We start from the raw sequence: 15,664 nt of genomic DNA, 5'->3' as shown, positions 1-15,664 counted from the left end.
CATCAATTCACTCACCTTCCCCTATCATGGACACACCAATGGACATGCCCATGAACTTGCTTCTTGTCCACACATGGGTGTTGACACACATCCTCCTCTCTGGGCACTCGCAGTAGAACCCTGAGACGGGCGGGTGGTGGGACACCTGCTCAGCCACGAAGCGAACCCGGTAACACTCAGTCCCCGATGGATCGTCCTGTTGTTGGGTGTTGTTGGGGCCCCTGGAGGCTGGTTCCCTGGGGCCCTGAGACCTGAGGGGCCTCCCTCTGTCCCGAGGAACCTCCCAGGAACAGTGGAATGTCTCGCCCAGCGCCGGGTTGTAGGGCTTCTTGGCCACAGCTCCTTTGCGTCCCTCATGGAAGGCGGTAAGGTAGTACTCAACGAAGCGTACAATGCGGTCCTCCGCCGTGGCTCCAGCCGTGATGGACAGGAACATGTCCGGGTGGGCCATGAAGTTAGCGTACATCTCCAGCAGGGAGCGCTTCTCCAGGATGAATGTGGGTAGCACCACCTGGTAAACAAGGCGTGAGGCGACCGTTAAACTTGAGGGAGACACTTCACTAGATTGCTGGTAGGGAACAGTAATAAAGAGGAGTACTAGTCGTAACTTAAACTAAAAGCTTTGTTAGTGTCATTCCATAGCTGTTTGATGCTATTGATGATTATATTCAACTGAGCAGGCTAGTGAAATGGACATACCAGTACATAACAAGACATTCCTATTCAGTGAACCAGTAAACATTGCATTGGCCATAGCAGCTCTAACATTCCAAGGGGAAACTACAGTGCCTTGCAAAAGTATTCATCCCCCTTGGCATTTTTCCTATTTTGTTGCATTACATCCTGTAATTTAAATAGATTTTTATTTGGATTTCATGTAATGGACATACACAAAATAGTCAAAATTGGTGAAGTGAAATGAAAAAATGACTTTGATAAATTTTTTAAATGACTTAAAAAATATTAATGAAACATTTTAAAATATTTAAAAAATACGAAAAGTGGTGCTTGCATAAGTATTCACCCCCTTTGCTATGAAGCCCCTAAATAATATCTGGTGCAACAAATTACCTTCAGAAGTCACATAATTAGTTCAATAAAGTCCACCTGTGTGCAATCTAAGTGTCACCTGATCTATCACATGATCACAGTATATATACACCTGTTCTGAAAGGCCCCAAAGACAGCAACAAGCAACGGGCACCACCAAGCAAGCAGCACCATGAAGACCAATGAGCTCTCTCCAAACAGGTCAGGGACAAAGTTGTGGAGAAGTACAGATCAGGGTGGGGTTATAAAAAAATATACAAAACTTTGAACAAACCACCCAGAGCTCCAATAAATCCATTAATACAAATATTGAAATAATATGGCACCACAACAAAACTGCCAAGAGAGGGCCGCCCACCAAAACTCACGGATCAGGCAAGGAGGGCATTAATCAGAGGCAACAAAGAGGCCAAAGATGACCCTGAAGGAGCTGCAAAGATCCACAGCGGAGATTGGGGTATCTGTCCATAGGACCACTTTAAGCTGTGCACTCCTAAGAGCTGGGCTTTACGGAAGAATGGCCAGAAAAAAAGCCATTGTTTAAATTAAAGAAAGAAATAAGCAAACATGTTTGGTGTTCGCGAAAAGACATGTGGGAGACTCCCCAAACATAATTGAGTGCAAACCCAACACCTCTTATCACCCCGAGAATACCATCCTGGTGGTGCCGCCACCATGATGGTGGCGGCACCATCATGCTGTGGGGATGTTTTTCATCGGCAGGGACTGAGAAACTGGTCAGAATTGAAGGAATGATGGATGGTGCTAAATACAGGGAAATTCTTGAGGGAAACCTGTTTCAGTCTTCCAGAGATTTGAGACTGGTACGGAGGTTCACCTTCCAGCAGGACAATGACCCTAAGCATACTGCTAAAGCAACTCTTGAGTAGTTTAAGGGGAAACATTTAAATGTCTTGGAATGGCCTAGTCAAAGCCCAGACCTCAATCCAATTGAGAATCTGTGGTATGACTTAAAGATTGCTGTACACCAGCGGAACCCATCCAACTTGAAGGAGCTGGAGCAGTTTTGCCTTGAAGCATGGGAAAAAATCCCTGTGGCTAGATGTGCTAAGCTTATAGAGACATACCCCAAGAGACTTGCAGCTGTAATTGCTGCAAAAGGTGGCTTTACAAACTATTGACTTTGGGGGGGTGAATAGTTATGCACGCTCAAGTTTTCATTTTTTTTGTCTTGTTTCTTGTTTGTTTCACCACAAAAAATATTTAGCATCTTCAAAGTGGTAGGCATGTTGTGTAAATCAAATGATGCAAACCACCCAAAAATCTATTTTAATTCCTGGTTGTAAGGCAACAAAATAGGAAAAATGCCAAGGGGGGGGGGGGGGGGGGGGTGAATAATTTCGCAAGCCACTGTACGAAGAGAGCAGAGAGAGTTGGCTGTGTTCAAAATAAATCCTGACATTCCTACATAATCTCCTCAGTGAACCAGTAAGTGTTTGTGTTTGGCCATACCAGCTCTAACATTCCAAGGAAAAGACATGAAGAGAGCGTCAGCCGTCTTACCCGGGTGAGGTCCATGCCTAGTTTGAGCTGGGAGAGGAGGTGCAGGATGATGCTCCGCTGGTCGTCCAACACGCCCAGGTCCTCTTCCTCATTGTCCTCCATGTCAGTCACCTCCTCACTGGGGCTGACGGCCTCCAACCCTGCTGGGTGCTGCTGAAACAACAGAGCCAACAACAGAGACACAGTTAAGACTTAAAGTGATCTGACATACAGTACCAGTCAAAAGTTTGGACACGCCTACTCATTCAAGGGTTGTTCTTTATTTTGACTCTTTTCTACATTGTAGAATAATAATGAAGTCATCAAAACAACGAAATAACACATATGGAATCATGTAGGAACCAAAAAAGTGTTACGCAAATCAAAATGTATTTTATATTTGAGATTCTTCAATGTAGCCACCCTTTGCCTTGACGACAGCTTTGCAAACTCTTGGCATTCTCACAATCAACTGCATGAGGGAGTCACCTGCAATGCATTTCAATTAACAGGGGTGCATTGTTAAAAGTAAAATTGTGGAATTTCTTTCCTTCTTAATGCGTTAATTATTAATGCACTTAATTATGGTCAATTTAGACTTATAATAGTATCTAGTCATGATAAGGGGTGAAATAAGTATAGCCAGTTACAATTGTAATGGTTTAGCAGATTATTAAAAAAAGAAGACCAGTCTTTACGTGGCTCAAAGAAAAGGAATATAACATATACTGTTTACAGGAAACTCACTCTACATCCTTAGATGAAGCTGCGTGGTAAAAAGAATGGGGTGGTGAAATCATTTCCTGTCATGGACAAAAGAACCCTTTAAATACCAGGCAGGGAACACAACCAATTGAACCGTTCCATACATTCTTGTTCCATTTATCACTGACATATTCCGACCACATTCACACCTCTTTGCATTTCCTTCCCCCAGAATGATGGTTCAGCAACACGCAGGGGGGTTGTCAAGGTATACCTCAGAGAATTTCCCCTGAGAGTGCACTGCCTGATTCCTTGCAACAGCTTCGGGCCTCCAGCACGGACTCACAATGCCTTCGCGAGGCTTTTGATATGGTTGATATGGTGCAGTGAACGTGGACAGGGTTGTGTCCTCCATCTGTGTTCCGGCATTCAGCTGGAAGCAGATCCAATATAGGTTCAAGAAGAGCCCTAGTGCCTTTGATATCTCAAAAAGGCACAAAGCCTAATATATAATGTAAGAAAGTGCTCCAGAGTCTGTGGCCAACCAAAATGGTCGTCTTCTTCTCCTCCTTCCTTCTTTCCTTCTCCCTCCCCCTGTCTTTTTATTTGTTTTTCTAACAATGTACAGTATGCGTATGCATCTGACATGTGACAGTCTGCAATGAAAAGAAAATGTCACAAAAAATGCCACCGAATGTGGGACAGAATACAGTTCTCTGTAAATCACAGCCTGTAATGCACTTATACAAACAGAATGAACCATTAGTTGGTAAATGCATACGTGACTAACTCGGATATCGGGAGCTTATTCTACTTGTGTTAAGAATAGAGAACAGAGGTACTCCTAGAGCGACGTAATGGAGTGAGAAGAGAAAAAACAGAGGGAACAAAGAGAAAAATCACCAGGAGGAATCTGCCTTTCTGTCACCTGAATATTTCATTGCATGTATTTCATGTATATTTCATTCCAAGCCAAGCTTGTGCGCGCTCACGCACGCACAGTCCCAGGAGCTAGCATGCCCCAGAAGCAGAGGGATAATAATAGCTAGAAATAGAAAAAGAAGGAGGTAGGAGGTCTGTTGTGACTCCAACACACTAACTCATTAAAACGGCTCTTAATAATGAGCGGAAATTCCTTGAGAGGCCAACTCAGTTCTACCTCGATCCAATTGAGTTATGCGAGCAGGTCTCTACTCTCCTCAACACTGTAGACATTACATGTTGCTAACAAGGAACATACGCTGGGAGAAAAAAAATGTAGTCTCTGTTATTGTACAACAGAAACAACCAAAGCATTCAACTATATAGGAATACATCGTTGGCCGCCAATACCACTTGACTACCAAGTCACTAAATGTGTCTGCTTGTTTTCATGGAACTGGAGGTTTATACATATGATTAGGGTTGGCACAAAGTCTTTTGGGTTTCTGCCTTCGCTGTTACAGGGTCTGACAGTTGGTCAAGCTACAGAGGCAGTTAGAACGGACCGTGTTCTACGTCATCTTGTTCGAGGAGAACACAGAACAACACAGCTCAGCGAAAGCACTTCACGACACGGCTCATCAACTTCTATCCACAGCATTGATTTGATCAGTGCAACAACAACAAAAAAGAACTGCATTTTGCGGTCAAGTGGCAGAGTAGACACTCCATTGGTCGATATCACAGAGACGGACAAACCAATGTGTCAGGGTAAAGGCTCATGTCACAATCTATTTTAACAACGACCCTTAAAACAATGAAATACCATTTGAAAGAAACACACTGAGCGTCACTCTCCATTCCATAAAACATTAGAACAGCCTTCAAAGGGTGCCACAAAATGTGCAAAGCACAGAATTTGCTCCTCTTGCTGCAATCTCACTCCCTTTACCTCGAAACACATCTATCCCCCTCAGGCATACTAAATACACTCACACACACAGTCTAACAGTCTAACTTTAAACACCCTCACTTACGTTGCAGGGTTGAGAAGACACAGGCTTGCTCTCAGTACAGCTGGATCTCATCTCCAGTAATGCTGTTTGTGTATGTATGAAAGACGCACCGATCACAGACACACAGTACCACACCAGGTGTCCACAATGTCCTGGAACAGAGTTTCTACCCCCCGCTTCACTGTTGCAGAAAGGTACTACGAAGACAAAAATCTCCGGGAAACACAATTCTACCGTTAAAATGATATTCAGTTGAAGCTCCTTCAGCTTCTTCCCATGCCATTGTAGAGAGAGCCTTTATAGTTCTGAGAGGCTTGTTCTGCTGAGAGCACGTTGTGCAGAGGCAGAGTTGTCCGGCTGGAGAGAGACATGCGCTGTGTTGGTGGAGGTTGGTAAACACCCTATTCTAGTGCATGTCGAAGAGAGAGGAGTGAAAGTTAAGGCACTGTACAGCTGCATAGTCTCAGCCTCTCTCTCTCTCTCTTTCTCTCTCTCTGCAGCTCACTCCACTCTGAGGGGGAGAGACCCTGTGACGTGGCCCGTTCCCTCCATCCCCCTCATCCCTCGTGTTTCCCTTACGCTTCCCTCTTCTCCTCTCCCCCATACTTCTCCTCTCCTGGCTGTCACACGATGGTGTGGATCAGCCGGCTTAATTAAGCAGCAGTTTGGCAGCTCTGGAGACCCCATCAGCCCTGGTTCAGCAGGTGCTACTGTATGGTGGGCGGCTTTTAAACAACACTCTCCCTATCGCTCTTTTTCTCTCTCTCCCTTTCACACTCTTTCTTTTGCACTTTCACTCTTCTTTCTCTCTCATAAGCTTTAAAAAAAAATCTTTCTTCCCACAGTATGTCATTGAACACTGCAGGTCTTTTTCATTCATCCTTCCCCTCTCTCCTCATTCACCACACTCTGTTTTCTTATCACACGTTCCCTCTCCTTAACTAGCTCCCTCTTCTGTTACCCTTCCCATGCCCCCCCCCCCCCCCCCCCCCCTCTCTCTTTGCTCTCTCCCTCTCTCAAGGCGTCAGGGGAGTGTGTGGGCAGATGGCTGGGATAGGAGGGAAGTCTGGTCATGCTCTCACTTCAAAGGCAAACTCTTTCTTCCACTTGACTTGAGTAGACTAACCTTTAAGGTCCATTCAACATGCACCTTCATCCCTATCCTCTTTCCTCCTCATCCTCCACTTCTCCGCCAAATGTCATGACATCCCCCCTGTTCCTCTATCGCTGCTCCCCTCCCTCGCCCATTCCTTCCGCAAATACTGACCTTTTGATACAATGGAACTGTCTTCGTTTCACCTTCACCCTCTCAGCACACGACTAGCCCAGGCACTTTTCTCCCCTCTGTTCCCCCTTTTGTTTCACATGCTGAAAAAGTCACTAAGTTAGTTGTTAGATCTTTGGAAACACAGTGAGATGTCAACTTTGTTGCGGCAAATGACATTTTTTATTTTTTGTGTGCTCAGTCGGCCCGAAACGATGTCTTCATTAGTTCTGAGCCATCAAATAAATTTTTTTTGTCGTCTTCTGAATTGCTCGCTTAAACAGCTGCTTCAGTTTCTACGAATTCCAAACAAAGGAGCTTAAACACCCAGAACTTTTCTCCGATAACAACCTAGATCATAATGTCAACTCAGAGAGTAGAATCACCAGAGGCATTGTCAGAGAGCGGATCGGCCTCGGAGCCCTCAACAGACACACTCGCTCTGTTTGGATATTGACAGATAAAACAGACGCAGTGTGAATTCACACCCTGGCACGTCGATCAGCACAGGCGGAAAAGAGCTGCGCAGTCTGCCTCTCCAACACTGATGAATATCCACAGAGAGGACCTGGATCGGATGTGAGCTGCTCAAGGCCCGTATTTATGCTTATCTTGGATCAGGTCCCCCCCCCTTGTCCAAGTAATCTTATTCATTTTGATCTAAAAAAGCAAAGCTGGTCCTAGATCAGCGCTCCACCTCTGAGACGCTTTATAAATACAAACTATGTCACTCCTGAGCCTAAAACAAAGATACATGTTATTGGATGGGCTAAAACAATTGATGACTATAGCTTTAGCTGTCTATACTGTAAACTGTCTAATAAGCCATTATATATAAAGAGGCATTACAGGTCTTCCAATGGCGAGGTCATGAAGGGACGTGTGCTCTACTTGCTTACTTTCAAAAAAGAGATAGCATTATCATTTACACTTCTTTCCAAGCCTGTGTTGTTTGAGGTTGCAGCTTGGACCCGTGTGTCCTGACAGGGCTGCTGCCTGTGGAGACAGAGGAGAGTGCATCTTAGGATAGCAGGCATTGCTAGTGGAGAGTGGGGGGGTGAGCGGGGTAGTAGCAGCTGGGAAGGAAAGCCCCTTGGGAAGAAGAAGAGTGGAAAGCGTGTTGGTGTTTTTAGATGTTGTATTTGGCCTGGCACGGAATTGCAACAAAAACAGAGGCAAAAATCTAAGACAAAGAAAAGTACTATGAATGTCAAAAATAACCTGAGAAGGGAGCGCGGTTTCAACATGGCGACGTAAAGACGTGTTCCGTGGCCTCTCCACTAAGGGTCGATACTTTTATGTTTTAACATTTTATCTGTCAAAACGAGTACACACTTTGCACATCTCCTGGCTCTAGCAACATTTGGATGGCATTCCTTGAATACGCCTGGAACTGGGAAAACGAGATGAAACGTTTAAACAAGAAGACACGACGAAGACGAGCAACAAGATGGCGGATGCTAACGCTATGGAGATGCTATTCACTGTCCGCGCAGAAATAGCTACACTACGCTCTAGGGTTGAATGGCGGGAACCCGGTTACCGAGCTTGATCATTTCCCCAGGATAAATAACTGCGAGAAACCGGTAAATTCGAATAAGTTATTTATATGAACAGCATGGCGTGAAATGGAACTGTTAAATGATATTCAATGTCTAAATATGGCTTCCCTACAGCCTCCACATGATGAATCAACGCTCAGGGTGGGGACAGACATCCCATCTCAGTATGGAGCGCAGTTCACAATGCATATAAACATATCATCTGATCATGGTAACTTTTTTTCTCGTGACAGGTAGGCCTACGTTTGATGCAGCATAGCCTATGCTACGGTATTATAAAGACAATGCAAGTCTAATTTTACCCATCTCCATCTGGCTTTCGGGGTCACCTTGTTTTTTAATTGTAAAGATTTATTTTTTATTGCAGCTGCAGAGTTTAAGCTGTTTTATCACTCAAATATCGTTGCTTTAAATCAACTCCATTTAAATTGCATCCAAAATAAACTCTGTTTTAGATTGATATATAGCCCGATATACTGTATATAGATGTCCTTGCCTACCTCTTTCAGTTAATAAATGCAATGGAAGCAACAATAGAGAGAAAGACGAGGTTGGCTAATAACATTAGGGGAATTATTATGAAAGGTATATATTCATCCTCCTACTAATGATCTTTTCCCGGTATTTTACAAATGTTCCATCCCGAGAATAAATAACTTTTCTCCCGGGTAACCAGTATTTCCTGCCAAAACCAGAAGTGTCATTCAAAAGCATTATAGTGCATATAAATATAAATTATACCTCCCGGGTGGCGCAGTGGTCTAGGGCACTGCATCGCAGTGCTAGCTGCGCCACCAGAGTCTCTGGGTTCGCGCCTAGGCTGGGCTGGGTTCGCGCCCAGGCTCTGTCGCAGCCGGCCTCAACCGGGAGGTCCGTGGGGCGACGCACAATTGGCATAGCGTCGTCCGGGTTAGGGAGGGTTTGGCCGGTAGGGATATCCTTGTCTCAGTATGTAAAATGTAATAAAATGTATGCACTCTACTGTAAGTCGCTCTGGTTAAGAGCGTCTGCTAAATGACTAAAATGTAAAATGTAAATATGTCTGGATTTGATTCGAGCTTTGATCAGCATGAACATTCAAACCTGATGCTATCTGAACCTGATGAGCCATATATTAAATACATTTTATGAGCCCTACATTAACGACATTTAATGAGCCCAAGCCCAAAAAAGCCCAAATGATTGTGACGTTATCCAATACATATATGATAGGCTACTGCACATTAAACATGACAGGAAAACACAAAAGCCCATAGATGTAGCTAGCTACAGTGCATTCGGAAAGTATTCAGACCCCTTGACTTTTTCAAACATTTTGTTACGTTACAGCCTTATTCTAAAATTGACTAAATAAATTTTAAAAATCCTCTTCAATCTACAAACAATACCCCATAATGACAAATGGAAAACAGGTTTTTCAAAATCCTTGGGGAAAAAAATTGAATGAAAAACTGAACATATTTACATAAGTATTCAGACCTTTTGCGATGAGACTCAAAATTGAGCTCAGGTGCATCCTGTTTCCATTGATCATTCTTGAGATGATTCCACAACTTGATTGGAATCCACCTGTAATGTAATTGATTGGACATGATTTGGAAATGGACACACCTGTCTATATAACGTCCCATAGTTGATAGTGCATGTCAGAGCAAAAATCAAGCCATGAGGTTGAAGAAATTGTCCATAGAACTTCAAGACAGGATTGTGTCGAGGCACAGATCTGAGGAAGGGTACCAAAACATTTCTGCAGCATTGAAGGTCCCCAGGAACACAGTGGCCTCCATCATTCTTAAATGGAAGAAGTTTGGAACCACCAAGACTCTTCCTTGAGCTGGCCACCCAGCCAAATTGTGCAATCGGAGGAGAAGGTCCTTGGTCAGGGAGGTGACCAAGAACCCGATGGTCACTCTGACAGAGCTCCAGAGTTCCGCTGTGGAAATGGAGCACTCTGGAGCCCTCTCTGCAGCACTCCACCAATCAGGTCTTTATGGTAGAGTAGTAGCCCCTCCTCAGTAAAAGGCACATGACAGCCCGATTGGTGTTTGCCAAAAGGCATCTAAAGACTCTCAGACCATGAGAAACAAGATTCTCTGTACTGATGAAACCAAGATTGAACTCATTGGTCTGAATGCCAAGCGTCACGTCTTGAGGAAACCTGGCACCATCCCTATGGTGAAGCATGGTGGTGGCAGCATCATGCTGTGGGGATGTTTTTCAGCAGCAGGGACTGGGAGACTAGTCAGGATCGAGGGAAAGATGAACGGAGCAAAATACAGAGAGATCTTTGATGAAAACCTGCTCCAGAGCGCTCATGACCTCAGACTGGGGTAAAGTTTCACCGTCCAACAGGACAACGACCCTAAGCACACAGCCTAGACTACGCAGGAGTGGCTTAGGGACAAGTCTTTGAATGTTCTTTTTTTTTTAAATAGGTGTTTGCTCTGTCATTATGGGGTGTGTAGATTGGTGAGGGGGAAAAAAACATTTTACACAATTTTAGAGTAAGGCTGTAACATAACAAAATGTGAAAAAAGTCAAGGGGACTGAATACTTTCCGAATGCACCGCATATACTCGAGTAAATAAATTAAACTAGCTCCAGTAGGCTAATCTTTTTGAGTGTGAACTGTATTACTGTACTGTATTATAATGTATTATATGGACTGGAATTACACACATGGTTCAAACCATGATAAAGCAGAAGAGAACATGCGATTCTGGTGCAGCACATACGGCCTACAAAGTTACAAGTATAGGCAGGCAAATTTGATTTTGACGCATACTGTATATACCTTTCATAATATTTCCCCTAGTTATTAACCTACCTCTTTTTTCTCTCTCTATTTACATTTACATTTAAGTCATTTAGCAGACGCTCTTATCCAGAGCGACTTACAAATTGGATCTCTCTATGGTTGTTTTGTTCCTTGCTTTCAACAGTTAAATGAAATAACTTTCGTTGTCCTTATCTTCATCATTATAATGACATCCTTGAATAATATAGGACTATAAGTAAATGCTTATGGGTTATGGGTCTGAATAAATAGCTGTTATAGCCTACCACCATCACATGTTCGCTCTTCTATCAAACTACCTGTGAGTTCTATTGGCTGCTGTATTTAACATTCAGAAAAAGCTTGCATCCCTAGTCTATTGCATCCCTAGTCTATTGGTATAAGAAATGCACAAAAAAAAGGATGTCCAGCAAGCTATTCTAGTCTAGCTTCTCCTGCGTGGGACTCCAAGAGCTAAGGAGCGTTTTTTAATGAGAGGCCAGCAGAGCACAGGTGCTTGCGTATTGCACAAGAGACAGAGGCTAAAAGTTTATTGTGCATAATCCATTAATAAATTAGTTAAATATAACGCTAATACTGCATTGCATTTATTACCTGAAATAGGTAGGCTAGGTCATCTATATACAGTATAGGGCTATATATCAATCTGGAACAGGATTATCTATTTTGGATACAATTTGAATGGAGTTGATGGAGAGTGAGAAAGACTGCTCTGCGTGCACTGATTTAAAGCAGGCTGTTTTAAAACTTCTTAGGGCTAGGCCCCTTTTTTCTCCATTTCCGCCTGAATGACGTGCCCAAAGTAAAATGCCTGTAGCTCAGGCCCTGAAGCCAGGATATGCATATAATTGGTACCATTGGAAAGAAGACACTTTGCAGTTTGTTGAAATGTTAAAATAATGTAGGAAAATATAATACAATAGATATGGTAGGAGAAAATCCAAAGAAAAACAAACCTGAATTTGTTTTTGAGAGAGACCATCTTCTTAGAAATGCATGAGAAAGCTCATATTGTAAAATAGCTCCCTGGCTTCCTATGGCTTTCACATGGTTTCAGCAGTCTATGTTCAAGGTTTCAGGCTTGTAACTTCAAAATAATAAGAAATAACAGTTTTAGTAGAAGGACGCAGTCTTGGAAATCCGTGTTTGCGCGCGCCATGAAGAAATGACGCACCTGCTAAAATCGGTTTCCTATTGAACATACTTTATTATATTATAAATATTATAGTTTGATTACATTTTAGGGTATCTAAGGAGTAAATAAAAACATATTTTGACTTGTTGAAACTAAGTTTAGGGGTAGATTTTCAGATTCCTTTCTCTACAAGTTGAACGAGTGGATTACTCAAATCGATGGCGCCAACTAAACAGACTTTTTGAGATATAAAGAAGGATTTTATCTAACAAAACGACACTACATGTTATAGCTGGGACCCTTTGGATGACAAATCAGAGGAAGATTTTCAAAAAGTAAGTTAATATTTAATCTTTATATGTGAATGTATGAAACCTGTGCCGGTGGAAAAATATTTTCATGTGGGGCGCCGTCCTCAAACAATCACATGGCATGTTTTCGCTGTAATAGCTTCTGTAAATCGGACAGTGCAGTTAGATTAACAAGAATTTAAGCTTTCAGCCGATATAGGACGCTTATATGTACCAAAATGTTTAAAATCCATAATATTTATTACAATTTATTTGAATTATGCACCCTCCAGTTTCACCGGAAGTTGTCCCGCTAGCAGGACCCCGGTCCTTAACTCTGCAACTGCAATAAAAAAAATAAAACAATCGTTACAATTAAAAAAACAAGGTGACCCCACACTAAGAAACCTAAAACCAAATTGACCAAACTAATTAAGCCTAAGGATTTAGGAGGGGTCTCTGCCAAATCTACAACTATATTACTGGTCTGCTCAAATCAAGCACATGATTAGTTGGTTCCTACACAGGCTCAACTCACTTTGGGTTGGGATGGAATCAATAGCATGCCACCCAAGACCAATAGCTTCCTTACCATTTATTAATAGCTTTGATAAGATCCAGGCCTTATCTGACAATTTTACAGTACATTATACACTCTTAGCTTGGAAAGATGCAAGGAGATACTTGCAGATTCCAGACCATATACAGTATCACTCTGGTCACCGATGTCCCTTAATCCTGACTTCCCCCCCACACATAAGTAGTATTGGACTTTTTGACTGGAAGATAAAGAGTATTGTTGACCTTACGCCTTTATTTACTCAGGACACTCTTAAATTGTTCCAACAGATAAAAACTGATTTTGACTTACCTACTGTAACAAATATTTTTTTAAGTACCTACAATTTAGACACTTCATAGAGGGTCAGAAGAAAGTGGATAAACTACGTTTTCAAATGACTGAAGTTGAAAAACGATTTACGAATCTTACTGTTCGGAGAGGTTTAATCTCCCAATTTGATATTCCATTTTATTGAACAGAAGTGGTCACCCTATGACGCATTGAGACATGTTTGGGAGAGAGACATTGGACATGCGTTCGGTGAGGAAGACTGGATTTCTATCTGCGAAAGGGTCTACCCCAAATGCACCTCCATGAGCATACAAGAACTACATTTGACCTGTCCCCCACATAATGTTTTCTGATGCATCACTGTAGCAGAATCCACTCTTGTTGGAATTATATTCATTTACACATCCAGAAGATCTTGGGTAGACAATTTGCTCTCTGCCTGAATTTATATTTCCTCTACTTTGATTGTAACGTTGTGTTTGACCCTGACTCTGATAAGTTGTTAACTTGTCCAAAAAATGTATATTGTTATTGTGGTCCACACCGCAAGTACCATCTGCTATTCTACCCTTAGAAAAACGTACCTTTGATTTACACCAGAAATCTGATCAATTTAGGAAAATCTGATCTCCATTGTGGTCCTATGTAAATAACCTCCCATAAATGCCCCATATTATAATTGTCACGTTTTATTTTATGACCGACATCTTGTATAATGTTTTACTTATTCCCTTTTATTGCACCTAGTCTGTGTGGTGCACTTTGTTTGGTCGTCTATGTAAACCCTGTTAAGATAAAATACAACTCTAATAAAAAGATCATTACAAAAGAAAATCACCTAAGAAAACCATCCAGACAGAGAGTGAATGTACGCACTCAACGCACACATCTCTCTCTTCATCCATCTAGCTCCATCTTCTCTCCAAAATTATAGTACCCCCGCAGATCTTCCATCCTCACTGGTCCGCCTCACAACCACAGAAAATATACGTTCTGTTCTACAGTATATGTATTACACTAACCATTTTTAAGCTGCATTATTGGTCAGCGTGCCAGGCCAAATACAACATCTAAAAACACCCACTCGCTTTCCACTCTTCTTCTTCCCAAGGGGCTTTCCTTCCCAGCTGCTACTACCCCGCTCACCCCCCACTCTCCACTAGCAATGCCTGCTATCCTAAGATGCACTCTCCTCTCAGTCTCCACTCTCCACAGGCAGCAGTCCTGTCAGGACCACGGGTCCAAGCTGCAACCTCAAACAGCACAGGCTGCTACCCAACCAAAACAGACCGAGTGCCAACGTGCATACAGAACAGAGCAAAAACAAATGGACAGGGACATGTTACTTGCAAAATGTATGTATTTAAAACCTAGGCCATATAAATCTAACAGATCCAACGCCAAGACTAGAATGAGATCCACAATGATTACGGATGCATTGACTGCATCAAAGCCCATATCAATTGGGCTAGCTAGTATCAGACCTCCCAAATATGCTCCCGAGGCAAGTGGAGCTGGGAGCAAGGCCTAGCTTCTTCATTTATAAATAATCATGAGGAGTTTCATCAGGGAGGCATTTCATGAGGGGACCTTTTCTCATACACACACTTGTTTGACTAACCATACGTGTGCGCGCACACACACAGACAGAGAGAGAGAGAGAGACAGAGAGAGAACTCAAAGACATTACACTGGAGAATACCATTTTCTTACAGTGCATCATTCGTTTCTCCCAATGGCACAATTCAAATGAATGCGGCCAAAAGTTTGGGATAATGATTTTAGACTAGATTTTCTCATCAATATGATTCTTTGTCTTATCCTTATGTGCTGCTCTGTGGTTCTCATTGGAATCACACAACTCATCATGACAAGTACGATGCCAGAGTTCAGGGACCTGTACAGGTCATGGCAGCTGAACTGACAACGAGTCAATTATTTCAATTTCTCCCACACTATGTTCTGTCTCAGACAAGCCAACATTTATGTAAAGTTATAGTTTCACATTTGGACATTTCCAAAGTCCTAGTTGCTCTGACGTAAAAACCTGAATAAAGCCACACAAGAAAGATGAATTAATACACAACGATAGCATTTTACATCACACACTCGTACAAGCACCCCGTATTCGAACAACAACTCATAGCTGGAGGATTAGCGTAGAAACATCACACCCTCGACCCCTTTGAAAACACAGGGCTGTCAAAACACAATGCAGAACCAAACCTCTAATTACTTTCTCTCAGAAGACACGGACAAAAACAGACAGAAAACCTCAAATCAGAGTCAAGACAAAGTTGGTTGTGAGCCCTCTGAAGTCTCAGAGCCGTCTCAGCCAAAGTAATGAGCATTCTAAGGGAGATGGCGCCGGAGCTTTGAAGTGAGACTGAAGTGAGACAACTTTGAGGAAGTGTTTCTAATTGTCAGGTGTCCGATTAGGTCTCAGTGACGAGGAGCATTGAGCGACTTTAATAAGGAGTGTAGATAAGGTACTCAGGATGAGTCACATGTGGATCCCTCTACCCGCCCACTTGTCTGAAAGACGATAGAGGGAAGAGGCTGTGACGT

The 15,664-nt window shown here is 42.7% G+C and overlaps 1 protein-coding gene across 2 annotated transcripts in view; it reads right to left on the bottom strand.

Annotated features, from left to right (window-relative positions):
• The window catches only part of LOC129831381 (oxysterol-binding protein-related protein 10-like), an 84,619-nt gene that overhangs the window by 12,710 nt on the left and 56,245 nt on the right, over positions 1-15,664 (bottom strand). Inside the window, exons 8-9 of one of the 2 annotated variants that reach the window (XM_055894733.1) lie at positions 2,575-2,727; positions 16-511 (exon numbers count right to left, since the gene is read on the bottom strand). In XM_055894733.1, coding sequence (XP_055750708.1) covers positions 16-511; positions 2,575-2,727 — 649 coding nt within the window. The remainder of the gene's footprint in view (positions 1-15; positions 512-2,574; positions 2,728-15,664) is intronic. The other variant, XM_055894734.1, reaches the window with a different exon arrangement.

This window comes from Salvelinus fontinalis, chromosome 32 (assembly GCF_029448725.1).
Source record: "Salvelinus fontinalis isolate EN_2023a chromosome 32, ASM2944872v1, whole genome shotgun sequence".
In the NCBI taxonomy this organism is placed as follows: domain Eukaryota; kingdom Metazoa; phylum Chordata; class Actinopteri; order Salmoniformes; family Salmonidae; genus Salvelinus; species Salvelinus fontinalis.
The sequence above is the reverse complement of the archived record's forward strand: the minus strand, read 5'-3'. Positions and strand labels throughout refer to the sequence as shown.